The 16,671-nt window shown below is 43.6% G+C and overlaps 3 protein-coding genes across 4 annotated transcripts in view; 2 read left to right on the top strand and 1 right to left on the bottom strand.

Moving 5' to 3' along the window:
• The window catches only part of ANKRD22 (ankyrin repeat domain 22), a 34,278-nt gene that overhangs the window by 2,654 nt on the left and 14,953 nt on the right, over nt 1-16,671 (top strand). The gene's annotated exons all lie outside the window — the stretch shown is intronic.
• Nucleotides 1-16,671, top strand: part of LOC134157615 (dapper homolog 3-like) — a 20,621-nt gene extending 3,950 nt beyond the window's left edge. The window contains exon 3 of the mRNA XM_062606731.1: nt 16,598-16,671. The gene's annotated coding sequence lies outside the window, so the exon portion shown is untranslated. The remainder of the gene's footprint in view (nt 1-16,597) is intronic.
• Nucleotides 5,513-13,692, bottom strand: LOC134157650 (lysosomal acid lipase/cholesteryl ester hydrolase-like). The gene is made up of 10 exons (XM_062606842.1): nt 13,555-13,692; nt 12,604-12,718; nt 12,148-12,346; nt 11,308-11,417; nt 10,296-10,432; nt 9,208-9,348; nt 8,183-8,254; nt 7,017-7,098; nt 6,709-6,855; nt 5,513-5,628 (listed from the first exon to the last, which is right to left on the bottom strand). Exons 1-10 carry the CDS (start codon nt 13,687-13,689, stop codon nt 5,513-5,515), a joined length of 1,254 nt encoding a protein of 417 aa, XP_062462826.1. The 5' UTR covers nt 13,690-13,692.

Genomic DNA, 16,671 nt, shown 5'->3' with positions numbered 1-16,671 from the left:
GTTTCTTCTCAAGTTTAAGTGGAACCTCTTGTGTTCCAGTTTGCACCCATTACCCCTTGTCCTATCATTGTTTGCCACTGAGTAGAGCCTGGCTCCATCCTCGTGACACTCCCCCTTTATATATTTATAGACACTTATAAGGTCACCCCTCAGTCTCCTCTTCTCCAAACTATAGAGACCCAGCTCCCTCAGTCTTTCCTCATAAGGGAGATGCTCCACTCCTTTAATCATCTTTGTTGCCCTGCGCTGGACTCTCTCCAGCAGCTCCCTGTCCTTCTTGAACTGAGGGGCCCAGAACTGGACCCAATATTCCAGATGGGGTCTCACCAGGGCAGAGTAGAGGGGAAGGAGGACCTCTCTCGACCTACTAACCACCCCCCTTCTAATACACCCCAGGATGCCATTGGCCTTTTTAGTCACAAGGGCACAGTGTTGGCTCATGGTCATCCTGTCGTCCACTAGGACCCCCAGGTCCCTCTCCCCTACACTGCTCTCTAGCAGGTCGTTCCCCAACCTATACTGGAACCTGGGGTTGTTCCTGCCCAGATGCAGGACTCTACACTTTCCCTTGTTATATTTCATCAAGTTATTCCCTGCCCAACTCTCCAGCCTGTCCAGGTCTCGCTGGATGGCAGCACAGCCTTCTGGCGTGTCAGCCACTCCTCCCAGCTTAGTGTCATCAGCAAACTTGCTGATAGTACACTCAATTCCCTCATCTAAATCGTTGATGAATATATTAAATAATACCGGTCCCAGTACTGACCCTTGAGGCACTCCACTAGATACAGGCCTCCAACTAGACTCAGCCCCATAGACTACAACTCTCTGGCTTCTCTCCTTCAGCCAGTTCGCAGTCCACCTCACTACCTGATCATCCAGTCCACACTTCCTCAATTTAGCCGTGAGGATGCTGTGGGAGACCGTGTCAAATGCTTTGCTGAAGTCAAGGTAGACCACATCCACCGCTCTGCCATCATCCATCCACCGTGTTATTTCCTCATAAAAGGCTAAGAGATTGGTCAAACATGATTTCCCCCTGGTGAAGCCATGTTGACTGCCCCTCATAACCCTCTTATCCTTGATATGCCTTAAGATGGCACCAAGGATAAGGTGTTCCATCACTTTCCCAGGGATGGAGGTGAGGCTGACCGGTCTATAGTTACCCGGGTCCTCCTTCTTGCCCTTTTTGAAGACTGGGGTGACATTTGCTTTCCTCCAGTCCTCAGGCACCTCTCCCGTTTCCCAAGACTTGGTAAAGATGATGGAGAGCGGTCTAGCAATGACTTCTGCCAGTTCCCTCAGCACCCGCGGGTGCATCCCGTCTGGACCCATGGATTTATGGATGTCCAGATTGCTCAACTGATCTCTAACCCATTCCTCATCGACTAAGGCAAACCGCTCCTTCGACCTGACTTCATCTAAGGTCTCCGGGGTATAGGGCTCTTCAGGACTGCCTGCAGCAGAGTAGACAGAGACAAAGAAGGCATTCAGTAACTCTGCCATCTCTGTATCTTCTGTCACCAGGGCACCCATCCCGTTCATCAGTGGGCCTACATTGCCTCTGGTGTTAGTTTTGTCTGCCATGTATTTGAAAAAGCTCTTTTTGCTGTCCTTGACCCTTCTCACCAGGTTTAATTCTAAGGATGCCTTAGTCCTCCTAGCTGTCTTCCTACATCCTCTAGCAGCAGCCTTATATTCCTCCCAAGTGGCCAGCCCCTCCTTCCATGACCTGTAAACTCTCCTCTTCCACTTGAGCATACCCAGCAATTCCCTATTTAGCCACACAGGTCTCTTGGCCCTCTTCCTTGACTTCCTACGTGTCGGGATGCTCTGATCTTGAGCATGGAAAAAGCAGTCCTTGAATGTCAACCAACTATCTTGGGCCCCTTTACCTTCAAGCAGCCTTGCCCATGGGATTTCCCCTAGCAATTGCTTGAAAAGGCCAAAGTTTGCCCTGCTAAAGTCCAGGGTTGCAATTCTACTTGATATTCTCCTAGTCCTACCACACAAGATCCTGAACTCCACCATCTCGTGGTCGCTGCAACCAAGGCAGCCCTCAACCCTTACTGCTTCAACCAGATCCTCCTTGTTAGTGAGGATGAGATCCAGCAGCGCTCCTCTCCTGGTCGGCTCATCCACCATTTGCAGGAGGAAGTTACCATCCATACACTGGAGGAACCTCCTGGACTGCGGCTGGGTTGCCGAGTGGTCCTTCCAGCAAACATCAGGGAAGTTAAAATCCCCCACGACGACCACGGCCTGTGACTGTGAGGCCGCTCTCAGCTGCCTGTAGAAGGCCTCGTCAACTTCCTCACCCTGATCCGGTGGTCTGTAACAGACACCTACAACAGTATCGCCCCTGCCAGCCTGCCCCTTAATTCTCACCCACAGACTCTCAACTCGCTCATCATCTGTCCCCAGACAGAACTCAGTGCATTGTAGTTCCTCCCGCACATAAAGAGCAACCCCACCACCCTTCCTGGCTGGCCTGTCTTTCCTGAAAAGGACATAGCCCTCCATGACTATATTCCAGTCATGTGAGCTGTCCCACCATGTCTCTGTAATTGCCACCAGATCATAGTCTCCTGACTTAACACAGGTTTCCAACTCCTCCTGCTTATTTCCCATGCTGTGCGCATTGGTGTACAGACATTTCAGGGAGCGAGCTGAGCACACCGATTTCACCCTAGGATTATAGGAGGCCTCCCAGTCTTCATCAATTCTGGAGCGCTGCCCCACTGGGGCAAGCCCAGCTACAACCCCATCCCCCTTCAAATCTAGTTTAAAGCTCTCCAAATGAGCCCTGCTAATTCGTGCCCCAGCATCCTTTTGCCTCTGTGAGACAAACCTTTCTCACTTGTCATTGTCCAGACTGGTGCCCTATAAAACCAGCTGTTATCAAAGAATCCAAAGCCCTGCCTTGTAGCACCAGTCTTGAAGCCAATCGTTTATGAACTGAATCTTCCCATTCCTTCCCACATCATCAGTGGAAGATGGAAGGAGTGAGGAGAAGATCACTTGAGCCCCAGACTCTTTCACCATCCGCCCCAAGGCCCTGTAGTCTTTCTTCATCCCCCTCAGACTGCGGGAAGCAGCTTCCTCCCCACCTGTCTGGAAGACCAGCAGCGGGTAGTAGTCTGTCGGGTGCACCAGGTTGGGGAGCGCCCTGGTGATATCCCTGATCCGGGCTCCAGGCAGACTACACACTTCCCTATGATGAGGGTCAACTCTGCATATCGGGCCCTCTGTTCCTCTCAGAAGGGAATCCCCTACTACAATGACCCTTCTTTCTTTCTTAACAGAGGCAGTCTTGAGGTGCAAAGTCGACCACCTTTTCCTATGTGGCCTTGTGGGCTGGCCTTGCCCCACATTCTCACCTACCTCTCCTTCAAGATCCAGGGCCTCGAACCTATTACGGAGGGACACCTGGGGAAGCAGGGCAGGAAGGGGGGAGGGTTTCCCACGACGTCGAGCTGGAACTCTCTTCCAACCCTCGTCGTCTTTTTGGTCCCCTACCTCTGTGCAACAGCTACAGGGCAGGGGCTGTCTCGGGCGATACCAGAACTGCACACAGTACTCCAAGTGAGGTCTCACGAGAGCAGAGTAGAGGGGCAGGATCACCTCCTTCGACCTGCTGGTCATGCTCCTTTTGATGCAGCCCAGGATAAGGTTGGCTTTCTGGGCTGTGAGCGCACACTGAAGTTGGCTCATGTTCATTTTCTCATCAATCAAGTCCTTCTCCGCAGGGCTGCTCTGAATCTCTTCTTTGCTTAACCTGTAACTGTGCCCGGGGGTTGCTCCAACAATAGTTCACAGGGTTTCCAACTTGGTTCATGGGTAGCCCTCATTTTGTGGCAGGTAAAAGGTGAGGGTAGGAGGTTGGTTTTGTGATTTTTTTTGTTTGTTTCCCCTCCCTTCCATCGTATGTTTTGTACACTATCATGCTGTTAGGTTCATCATGTGCATCTTGTTTGAATGTTGGGTGGTGTTGCAGAAGTGTGAATGAAAGTAGAGGCTTTGCTGCCAGTCAGTTCAAAGAGGTTCTTGCTTCATCTTTACCTAAGATGGAATTCCTGGCCCTGCTCCCCTTCCCTTCAGACCTAAAGCTCACGTTTGTATTGAGTGTAATGTTTGATGTGCCTGTGCCAGGCTTGCCCTACTACATTGTGGAGGTGGGCTAGGTCTGTTCTGAGTTCTATGGCATGGTCAGGAAACTGGGGTTTATAAATAATGTGCAGCCCCTTCATGATCTCTGTGTCTTGGACTGGGAACATCTCCAGAAGATGTGAGCTCAGTTTCTGGTGGTACCACAAGTTGCTAGAGAAAGTGTGTCATCTCCTTAGCATGTGTTTTCTATATTGCATTAGGCAAACATGTTTTGCTTATATATTTATATCTATCTCCCAGATTATCATCAAATGGTTTTCACTTGCCACTAGTCTTAATTGAGGAATCTGAGTTTAAACTCCTGCCCAGAAATACCCATAGTGGCAGAACTACCATGTCTTAGCCTGAAATGATGATCCCTTTCATGTGATTTTTTGCTTCCTGGAATAATCTTGTAGGTGAGCACACTAACATAGTGAACTGAGAAGCCAGAAGAACTTGAATTAACTTCTTCACTGACAGTGCCAGGAACATCTCTTGAGGTGGATCTGTCATTCCTTGTGTGCATTTCCTCAGCTGCCAGGTTAAGAGCGTGAAGACAGTTGTGCTTTTTGTAGTAAGGGAGCTAACAAACCATTAGTGTGAGGATAAGTGAGCTTCTGCATCTGTCCAACCATCAGATGATTTCACTCTGACATAGGTTTTCTGATGTTGGATTCTTTGGCATTTGGGCCATTAAAGCCAGCTACTGCCTGCTTAGACACCAGGGTAATCTCACACATGAAGGTCTTTTGGGTCTGGCTTGCTGCTGTTGATAATGTGATGAGAGGAAAACAGTTAAAACACTCTGTCAAAAGGATAGATGATTTAATTTAAGCAAAGATCAGTAGTACTTCAGCAGAGAAAAAACTTCTTCCAGTTTGGAGTTTTCATGGGATAACGCCTCTGTCTCTGGTGTAATATGTGGTATTGATGTACAGGGGAAAAAAAAATGAAATCTGAGTTGTAATAAAATCAGTCCTAAAAATCTTCCAAACGAAGTAATTCATGAAGTATTCCTTCTAGTATGTTTGTAATTTCAGTGGTCATCCCCATGTACCTCAACTTCTTCAGAGAGACTGCAGTCACCAAGATAATGTAACACCATGGAAAACAATGTTAGAAAGTCGCAAACCAACCAGCAGTGGCTTGTAAATACCTATACCAATCCCTATACCCGTATTCTACCACTAAACAGAAATCTTTGGGGGTTTTTACTGAGTGATTGAATTCCCTGTGTGTGAAGCTTTAAGGATATTTTTCTAGCAGTTCAATGATTTTTCGATACATTTTCTGAGGTGCATCAAGGCCCCAGATGAAACTAAGATGGCCCCAAGAAGGAAAATGCTCATGATAAATGAGATTTTTAATCCGAGGAAGCAGCTTTGCCGTGTCTTTCGGATCTGCAAATTTGTCCCGTCCACCACTCCAGACAGCAATTGGGGTGTTTATTTCCTCTATCTTGTACACAGGAGGAGTAGGCTGTAAGAAAGGGAGGAGACTTGAGTGAATGCTGTTATAGCAGGGGTTGTGTTTAGAGAAAGAATTCTGTGCAAGCACCTCTCTTTCCCTTCTGTACTCAGTGCAATAAAACAGTAAGGATGAAGACCACCCTCTTAGTGTCTATTTCCCTAACACCATTCCCTGCTTCCCACGAAAAGGAACAATCCATTCTGTTTCTAGGTCTTTCCTTAATATACAGCTATGAATTGACACCTACTTGTGTACTAAAGAGGTGGGTATATGGAAAGAGCAGTGTGTTTATCAGGCAAGGACTGCAGAGTAACTGTTCTTATGTGTCCTGTGTTTGGCTTATATAGGGTCCTCTGCATGCTTTTATGGGGCAGGGAGTGAAAGACTTTCAGTTGTATTAGAGCAGACTTCACTTGACACTGTAGATCACAATGTTGATACTGATGGAGTAATATCATTACAGAGGAAATCAAAAAAACATGGACAAGTAGAATAGAGATCTTCTGAGACATGAGGCAAATGACTTAATGCAGGATGGCTATTAGTCAACAGGGTGGTAAGGGACCATGCACAAGATGCTTTTAAATTTAACCCTATTATCTAAGGGTGGTTCTATTATTTTTTGCATGGACTGCTTTTTGGGGGCAGTTTCCTAACCATCCAAAGTATGGGGAATAGACTATTGCCACTTGAAAATTTAAACTTCAGTATTTAAAGCCCGTGTGGATGCAACCTCTGGAGTTTTTCTCCACCTGTAAAATAGTGTGCCACCCATAAAATAACTTGCCCTGACTCAGAAATGCTCACTGTAGTTCAACTGATTAGATCAAATCTAAAAAAAGCTGTCAGATAAGTTACCAGTGTTGCAGGAGTGAAGTATTTCTGAGTGTTGACTAAGAAATAACCAAAGTGCCCAGTGACCAAGTTTTGTCTCTTTCCTTTTTTCTATACAGGATATATTAGTTCATCACAGCAGTACTGAATCATCCCTTCTGTTTTATCTTTGCAGTAAATAGCTTCCCCACACCAAGGTATGCATACCCACTTTTAGCTGTGAGATTCATTTCTTCCCATAAGTGAAAGTCTGACCTTGAGGATTTTTGGGGCAGTGAAGAGCTCCATATTCATCCAGTTCTAGGACTTGGCTATGGCTCTTAGCCTTTTGGAAGTGTTTTTGAATACATGTCTGCATCAGTAGAACAGGCAAACCAAACTTCCTTAGCTGTCTGCAAGGACCTGCCTATGCCTTCTCTGTGAATAGACTTTTATGACTATTAAATTCAGGTGAAACATTACCTCAGACACTCTCTCCCTCTGCCTGTATCACCTACAGGTGCTGAAATGTGAATTTTTCTGTTATTTTTTTTCAGGACCTGAGGATGAGTTCTCAGGGAAACTGTATTGCCTTACCTGGTTATATTTCTTCATGTTTTCCTTAGAGCCATAGTCATAAGCTTGCAATTGGTCTGCATATATTACCTATTAATATTGTAACAAGGACAGATAAAGTGTTAAGAGGCAGACCAGAGTGCAGGAGGAATTTTCTTACCTGTGATTGAAGCCAAGGCTCAGGCAGTGAATAGTATTCAAGGGGTACTGAGGATGAAATGTAGGGTGAATGGCTTCATCACTTTTCCCCTTGCTAACTTTCTGCCCTGGTCCTCAGCCACCACCCTTGGTATGTTTTGTTATTAAAATTTTGCTTGACTATCTTAGCTTGGTAGTTGGTGTCCCTGTTTGTGACACCAAAATGTACCAGGGCTGTAACTAGTCTAGTGTAACATATGATACCTCTGCACACACCCTGACACAGAGACTCTGGGCTTCTTGTGAAAGTTGTGATTATCTCAACACTAAACTGTTGTCTTCTTGAATGTGCTATGTCTAAAAGGAAAAACAACCAACCAACCAAAAACAAACCTGAAAGATTAACCTGCTTTACTGAAATATGTGCGCATTTTTTTAAATCAAACCTTTAAGTAGCTGAAGATATGCTAGAAATCTGTTGGTTTGTCTCTATTTTTCTGGCTCTGGGTGCTAGTGGTCTGGATCCTGGGAATGTTAGTCAGGGGTGTGTGCAGGAGTATGCATGTATTTAAGCGTTGGCAGAAGTAACACAGTTCTCTGCACATACAGTCATGTGTTTCTGGGCCAGTGCTCTTTTGCCCTTGTCTGATTTGAAGCACAGGTAGGACAAGCTTAGCTCTGAGAGTGGCATAAGATGAGCAGAAGAGGCAGTTCCCCACTTGCTGCTTGTGCCAGCAGAAGAGTTTGTGTAGTTAACTGGCTCTGGGAGGTGAGCCAGGCTGCAATTAACTCTCTGGGAATAAAGCTTAACCTGGATCCCTTCTTTGTCTGGCTTATCCCCTGGCCTGTTATCAAAGGGGCAATTCAGGTGATGGTCTGGTGTGCCATGGGAAACAGTGCTGCCTGTGGCAGGTGCTTGTGGCAGCATGTGAGAAGATGCAATGGGCAGTTTCCCAAATCCACCCTCTCTGGACTTCCCTTGTGGGCTGTTGGTTGCATAAAAAGCAGTAGCAAGAGTGTCAGTATGCAGTTATACCTGATGCCAATGAAGAGCGTTCTGTACTGATGTTCCAGCAGGGTAATGTCCTACATACACATCTGTTCGACTCTGGAGAGAAAGCGGAAGTGTTATAAGTGCATTAATCCAGTGCTGTGACAGAACAAAGCTGTGAGGAACCTGAGCAATATACTGCTTCTGTGTTAAACCCCATTTTAATATGATATTCTTTAAATATCAAAAAGAATATTGAGAGAAACGTGTGAGATTACAGTAGGAATGAGCATATAGAATTTTATCCATTTGGGAGCTTCTTTTCCACATTAGTGCTCAGTCATACAGAAAACAAGATTTGGGGAATCTGTATGGCCTTTGTTTTTTCCAGTTTCTGCAGTTTGTATGATGCCTAGTGCTGTGTTTAATCAGTAAAAGATTGTTAATACATCGTCTGCTTGAGCATAATGAGGCTACATGCGTGGGAGGTTTTTATGGGAACACTTATTAAACAGTCTTAGTAAGAGAGATGGAAGGCCATCGGAGAACAGGCATGTGGAATGTCTGCAAGAAAAAAGCTATTGGCCAGCGTAAAGGAATGAAATCTTGCCATTGGGAGAAAATTTGAAGAAACAGGTTTGAAAATGTTTTGATGGGTAACAACCAAAAGGAAACAATCTTTTATGTTCAGATGATCTGGATGTCTTCCTATTTAGGAAGGAAAATATGAACTGTGCAAAAGAAAAGATATCTTTCTCCATCCAGTTTTCCATTTTAAAAAGCTTTGGTATCTGTGAAGTTTTTCTTTGGCTTAGCCCCATAAGATGGGACACTGAGGGACATCATTGCACGATGGAACCATCCTGAATTCAGCCTTTCTTCCTTGTGTGATTTGAATGTGCCAGGTGGTATACCTTGTCACTAGCTGAGGTCCTAGTTGGCATTTCCTGAAAACCCTAACACATTTCTCTATGCCTCTGGAACTGTATGTAGCCATAAGGCAGAAAAATTGTTTTCCTTTAAAATTACATGAGTTATACTTGCATCAAGGTGCTCTTGGACATGCTTACCGTGTTCAGATTTTGTACCTTGTCCCCAGCTATGAAGCCTAAGACACTGCCACAAAATTTTCCCAGAGATTCGCACATCCATACCAGAGGTGGTTTCAGCAGTTCATTCTGGCGAAGAACTCCTTTGCAGCCAGCGAATAACTGAGGGAAGCAAAAATGCAAACCTTCTTTTTCTTCTTCTTGTAGGATTATTTCACATAGAAAAAAGTCACTCCTTCTTCTCTACAGCCTTACCTCCTAACTAAGATTGCTGAAACTGACTGCCATCCCAGTATCCTATAAGTGTGTTCTTCCCAAGACCACACCACAGGTTCTTCCTGCTGTTTATTATTACACATGAGTTCTGCAGATCACTATCTGTCTTGTTTTAGTGCACTGACCTCAGTGAGAAGGGGCAGTTGGTTGCACTCATAACTGCAAAGTCTAGGAAATCCCTTTTTGCCCTAATATTTTTTCCAGGCAGGTGCACAAACTGTGCTGTGAGTGTTGTTGCTAAGTAAAAAGGGAGCAGACAAATGAGAAGGGTGTAGAGCTGGATGGTCTATATCACATAGTGGGTACAACTTGGGCAGAAAGAATATGTGCTCTGGAAGTTTGACATAAACTATATAGCATGCAGGATTTCCGCCATTCCCACCATGTTCTATTAAATTGGCAAATTACCCCAACTATTCTATGATTCTATGATTCAGGTGTGAAATAGGTATTTCCCTTTAAGGAAATGTTCATAAGCATAAATTAACTGCGTGTCTAATAGAAATAAGGTGTTTCATTTGTAGATTTTACTAGTGCTTAAGGATAGATTTAGTAGATTTAGATTATGGTATTTGTGAGTTTCCTTCAAAAACATTTGATTTAAACAAAAAAAGGTGAAAGTATGCCTCTTAGGTGAAAGTAGTTGCAAAAGAGATATCGCGTCAAGCCTTGTAGCTTAGATCTGTGCAAAGTCTTAAGTCTACCAGCCCTGTCAGCAGTCTGATAGACTGAATTAATTCTTAATTTGCCACCCCTTAAAATCAGTTTAGGTTGAGTGAGCTCAGTAGAGACAAAGCAGACAACTATGTATTTTAGCAAGAGGAATGTCATACCTTGATCAGAAACTGGGGAAACCGTGTAAGTGTTACCAGAGGGCTGGTACCGTATGTGGTTGTGACTACTGGTCCCAAAGCGAAGAACACTTTAACCCTTTGAGCCAATTCAGGATAAGTGGCAAATGCTATAAAGCCTGCAAAAGCAGAAGACACAAGTCAAGTTAGTAAAGAGACCTCCACAGATCAAATAAATAAATAAAAAAGCAGTAGGCAGCAAATTGAGACTAGATTAGCAGGCCATTGGCAGTTGCCCATTTCTGTGCTGCTGGCCTGAAGGAACTGTTTGATTCTTGAAACTTATGTGGGAGGCAGAGTTCATTCTAAGGATAGAGGTTCATTAGAGCATGTCTAGGTATTGGTTTTCTCAGAACTGAAAATATTGTGTTCAGTCCATTCTTGGGGGGAGAAGTTGCTTTAATCAGATTTTCTGAATGCAAATTCCTTCTGAAGTTCCCCAAACTCTAATAAAATAATGAGGTTTTCAGCTTGCAGTCTCTGAAAGACTGTATATATTTATACTGACACACAGTAATACAACAATTATCTGAAGATTAAGAGCAGAGTTTTTTACTCGTCACTAAGAGTAAACCCAGGTAACAGTGAATGCACACATAAAGAAGGAGTATGGAGAAGGAAAAAAGGAAGAGAAAACAAAAAGGATGTATCACATCCTGTTTCCTGAATATTTCTCCACTGCTGCATTCGCTGAGAACTTTAACTGGTTGCCTAAAACATAGGAATCTAAAGACAAAGATGGGGATGTTTTGGCCTAAATGATTTGTTCTGGAAAAAGATCCTTAGAATACACATATGGGAAGAAAGAAGAATTCCCTAAGAATGTAGCCACTTACATTTTCTCCTGTTTCTGAGTTTATTTTTGCAAAATGCAGTAGCACACCATGGCATAAGTCCCAATGTCTGCTCGTAGATCATATATATACATATATATATATGTCATAAATACCAACATTAACTACCAACATTTTGGACCAGGCAGTCCTAACATTACCTGCAGTTCCAGCCTCTGAGTGACCAACAAAATATACATCCTTCTGACCGGTTTTATTCATTATGAAGTACAGCTCTCCTCGAACATCGTATTTACCTATCTCATCAAAGCTACAGGGGAGAAACAAAGCAAGCTATCAGATAATTTAGCTGTTACAATGTGAGCTACTGAATATAATTTTTCTTCATTGCACCAAGCAGGACTCATTTAAAGATGATGTTTCATGCTTTGTCTGCACTCTTGCTTGAGTTGGGGAAGGGGGTAGAGGGACACAGTGAACTGCAAGGCTGTCTGATGCCTTGCGCTCTCTGTAAGGGAGGTGTTAGTTTTGTCTCTTAGCTGAGGGTCTTGCAGAAGTGAATGTAATCATTGCTCTCACCAGCATGGGTTACAAAAAAATATTTCTCAACTGATATCAGTTGTGCTAGATCAGATTTGTACACTGAGCTGAGGACTCTCCTCTCCTGTCTGCACCCAGGACATGGTATGGGAGACTTCAAAGTTACAAATGCGTCCCAATTTTGAAAGTCTTTTCCCCAAAGGAACCAACACTGTGTTTGGACAAAGGTGACCTGTGTGCTTGCAGATGTGCTTCTGTATATGGTGATTCCAGAAGGGCCTGCCCAGATCATGCAGCCAAGACCTTGTTATGTCCCCCCTGACCTAACCAGAAGTGGCTGCATCTGTTGCTCTAGTCTCCTTAGATGATGCATATCCCACTTGAAGTCAGAAACCATAATGGTTTTCATATAATCAAGAAGGGTATATTTTTCATATAACCAGAAAGGGAGAGGTCCCCTGAGAGTTTCCTTCTTCAGTGATTCTTTTTCCATGGAGTACCTGAACTGCCAAAACTCTTTCTGGCAGGGCTTAAGTGTCTTGTGTTTTAAAGACCAGGTGTTTCCTCGGCTGTTTCCCAACCAGACATCATAGCCAGCATCTGCGAGGATGAAGCCCAAGCTGCTGTTAGGCAGGTTAGAAATCCAGTGAATACAATCTCCTAAAGTACCATGGTGTAGCAAGATTGCAGGCTTTTTTCCTGAAAAAGAAGAGGGTTTTCTTATGCTGTAGTAGGTAATGTCTGTTAAAACTGGGGTGCAGATTCTGGTTTTGCGGGAGTTTTTTAACCTGTACACCAAATTCAGGCCAGATTCCTGACTAGGTGGTCTTGCTGAGACTGAAAGGTGTGGAACATGTCACAGCATGTGCAAAGGAGAAAGATGGGGGACCCATAGAAGGGTTGACCCTCAGGCTTTCTCCTATTTTTCCTCCTTCCATCCTATGACTGTGTCATACCTGTATTTCGGCTGTTCCTCCCAGCAGGAATTCTGAAAACACTAAGGATGTACCCATCCTCTGTAGTAACTTCATATTCCTCACTGGGGTATCCATGGTATCTGATAATTTCACTCTGTGAGAAGCCAAAGGAGAGTTTGTGAACATGCAGGTTGTCCTGTTTTGGAGGGTAACCAAGCTGAGCAGTGTGGATGTGGGCTGTTCTGAGACATCAGTGCAAGGCCCCTGCCACAGGGACCATGGCTGAGAATGATTATTACAGGTCTTGTAAAAAGATGCACCAGAGTCTTCTTCAGTCCTGCTTAAGTGGTAGTTGTCTGGTATTCGACAGCACATTATGGGATGAAACAGGACTGCACTGAGTGACTAACTTTTTGGGAGATAGTTTGTCCTGTTTTGCAAGGCTGATACAGATCATACCATTCTATAAATTAAATACATAGGAGTGTTGATATAAGACAATGCCAAAAGCTGTGGGTTTTGGTCCATAATCAATCCTTCCTTATCAAAGTGTGGTTAGGCAAGCCAGATAGGGTGGATCTCCTATTACAAATTCACTTACAGCACCACCTATTACACTCCTGCCACTAACCTGAGGAAATCTTTGATGATTCAGAGCAATGGGTCTTGTATTACTTTGTGTAATGCCAATCTGCTGCTTGAAGGAGGAATTCATCGTACATTGCCACTACGCAAGTTGTTACAGAAAGGGGGGGCTTTGCTTACTTTGAGACTAGAAACCAGCCTTTGCCTCCGCAGCAAAGGAATTCTTTTCTCTGGCAGCTCAGACTGTTTGGATGGAAACATCAAGGTGCTAGCACTGGCTTTTAGGCTAGTGCTCCCTCTCATGTTGCTGGAGCTACTTTTAACCTCCTCACTGGTACTGTGGGTGGGGTAGTGGTATTGGGAGAGACACTTTAGAAAGAAAGGGAGAAAAGTGACCAAACTTACAACATTCATAAAGGATTCAGGGTCATGAGGCTTCCTGAACTGGCTTTTGTCTGAGTTCAGAGTGGAGGGTGTTGTTGTGAATCCTGCTGAAAAGGCAATTGCTTGAGAGCAGAGCAGCATGAGGAGGCACCACATCTTGGGGCTGAGTGAAAGAGCACATGTAGGGTTGTCTGCATTAGGAATGGCATGGAATTCCACAGGAAAAACCAAGTGGGGAGGCTTCTGAAGGTTGCCCATGGTCTGTTCCCCGAGCACCTGCCAGAATAAGTGAGGAGGGACTGCCTGCAGCTCACCCCATTCAACAAGGACCAGGATCGCATCAAAGGCTCCGAGAGGATGTGGAACCAACCTGGGGCAATATGCTTGTATAATACTGGTGCTAATTTGTGTCATAAGTTCCTTCCTTTCTCTCTCACGTATAGTCTTCCCTATTGTAAATCTGTGTATTGGCCACCTGAAGAAAAGATTGCATTTTCATGTTTTTTTATGGATTGACTAATGGTCACACGGTAGCTCTTCTGAATAGAAATCTCAAAATGCATTTTACTTAATGATCTGCTTTTTGGCTGTATCCACCTCTGTAATCAGCATAGAGGAAACAGGTCATAAAACCAGAGTGTCTTATAAGACCATATCATGGGGAAGATTTTTAAGATTTTGAGAGCCTGAAATGGATAGCCTAAGGTTTTGTTTTCTTTGAACTTCTTCATGAAGGAGAGAGTTCTCAGTTCTTTACATTTTTGATTAAATCTGTCATAACCCTTGAGTCACTGGAACATTTGGATTAAACCAAAACTGGATATATTCAGGTCCCCCCACTTGGTAGGAGAAGACTTCAATTATTGTCATATAGAATAGCATTGTGCTCTGGAAGCACAATTTTATACTTGATATTCCACTGCTTTCTGCTGTTTTATTCAGTTCAAACAGAAGTAAAACCTGTTCCTCTATTTCTACATGTGGAACAATGTTTGAGAACAAAACCAAAACGTTCAGCTTAAGTCACAGTTTGTTTTTGGACGGCAATAGGGTAGCTAAATTGCAGCCTTTTTAGGGCGTATTTTTTTCTATATACTATATTGTCACCTGACTTAGCTGACATGTTTTGACACACTTTCAGATGAATGCTTTTTAAATCAGAGTGCGCCAATTAACTCCAAGGCTTGGCACATGATGTCTCATTAATTTCAGTGGCAAATTCTTGACTGTAGGAGCCTTGAAGAACAATCTAGTCTTTTTATGTAATGAAACAGCAAGAGCAGCATTTACTATGACAAACTAGAATTAACTGAAAAATTTTATTAAAAAAAAAAAAAGAATAAAAATATAAAGCGAGAGATTGGAAAGGCGCACTCAAAATGCCGTTTCTGGAGATTGTTAGTATTTAATGAAAATAGGCTTTTAATCTTCTAAAAATTCATCAGTGTACTATTGAGAGAGTTTTATTTTTTTTTTCACATACGCTGTAAATGGAACAGAAAAGCACCAGTGCAGTTAATGTGGCTAGCAAACGTCAGAATCTCCTGGTTAAATTACAAGGAAAGCTTACATGCAATTGGAACTATGAGAGCAAAATGTCCTATTTATGCACATGCTTTCAATACTGAGATTATCACGCATCCACAGTGCCATCCTTAGGAAAAAACCCAACCATTAGAAAAAAATTAAACCATCAGATACTCCTTTTTCCTGTTTGCCCAGGGCAAAGACGTCTTCTTCTCAACTTTATCAAACACGCACTTTGATGCATAGCATCAGGCTTGTAAATCAGAAAAGATGCAGGCTGTCTACTCTGACTTGCAACTGCACAAAAGCAAGGCTGCACATCTTTATGGAGAAAGGTGGCAGAGAAAACTATATATGAATGCATATGTACAAGCAACTTACCTCCACTTTGACTGCCTTGATTGTGTCTTCTGTTGCAGTTCCTAGTCTGTCTCCACTAGCAGAGTGATTGACTGGCAGAAACCTTTGCCAATAAAAGGAGCAGCAGTAGAGTGCTGTGTGATGTCTGGACGTATGAGAGAGCATGTTTAAGTGCTGATTTGGCAGTATTTAAGGAGTGGAGTTATTTTATGATAAACAGCACCTTTGCATGACATTCTGAATGACTAAATTGCATCTTGGAGGAGAGGTAAAGAGGCGTCTAACCTGTGGGTAAGATACTTAGCAAGGACCTGGGGGATTCTTGTCCCCTGAGGCTGTGACAGATCTTGTTCTGTACTGCTGCCTGTGTTGGGGACTGCTGTGGCCACATTATTTTGAGATGAAGGGAGTTAAAATCAAGTTTCTCGCAACACTTCCTACCCATGAACATGGTCTCTGCAGCTCTGGCTTGCACGGAAGCTGGTGTGGTCACTGATTCCACATCTGCCACTTGTTTTCTGAACTGCTGTTTGCATATTGCTCAGGGTCAATTCTTCTTTGTTAGGTAATCTTAGAATAAAAATAAAAGTGATCTGAAAGGTGTGTGTTTAACCTCAAACATACATTCCTAAATCTGTTGTTCCGTGAACACCACAACTTGCAAAGACCAGTTCGCTCTGAATTAGCCTGCTTATGTAAGGGCTCTCAGGTATTGAATTAGATTTGAAAATGTGTAAACTTTGAGTCAGAGAGGATGGTAACAAGATTTCTTGCTTCTTCTAAGCCATTTCCATGAACTCTCTGAAAACACAGTGTGTTTGAAGACCTCTGCCTAACCACTGAACTAATTGTAGTCAGCCCAGGGGCTCTGTACTCACTGGAATTGGCCTGGTGCCCTGGTACAGCAAATTCTCTGGAATGTGGGTGCTAATCATCTGCTGTTTTGTATGGGTAAACAGTGAAGTAAGTCTGTGTTAGTAAACAAAACCAGAGAGTCACCACATAAACACTTCTGCTTTAGAGAGTGCAGTCCATGGAAAAGCCAAAAAAGTGATTTCTCAATGAAAAACATTACGGCTTGCACATTTCATACCCCTGCCTAGTGAGAGATACAAAAGATTTTTCTCTGCTTTATTCTCAGCTAATGACATGCTACATTTTTTTTTTTGTTTTGTAGAATTGTCAGCCTGGAATGATCTGCAACATTATACCTACTTTCACCAGAGATGTGTGATACCATTTGTGATACTG

The sequence above is a fragment of the Pezoporus occidentalis genome, unplaced genomic scaffold (genome assembly GCF_034315485.1).
Source record: "Pezoporus occidentalis ecotype Australia unplaced genomic scaffold, CSIRO_AGI_Poc_V1 ctg98, whole genome shotgun sequence".
NCBI classification, from domain to species: Eukaryota; Metazoa; Chordata; class Aves; order Psittaciformes; family Psittacidae; genus Pezoporus; species Pezoporus occidentalis.
This window is presented reverse-complemented; position numbering and strand designations above follow the sequence as displayed.

Coding starts and splice junctions, on each gene's coding strand:
- LOC134157650 (XM_062606842.1), bottom strand. CDS start 13,689: ATGTGGTGCCTCCTCATGCTGCTCTGCTCTCAAGCAATTGCCTTTTCA. Junction 12,719..13,554: donor CTGAATCCTTTATGAATGTT/GTAAGTTTGGTC, acceptor GGCTTCTCACAG/AGTGAAATTATCAGATACCA. Junction 10,433..11,307: donor CTCAGAGGCTGGAACTGCAG/GTAATGTTAGGA, acceptor CTGCTTTTGCAG/GCTTTATAGCATTTGCCACT.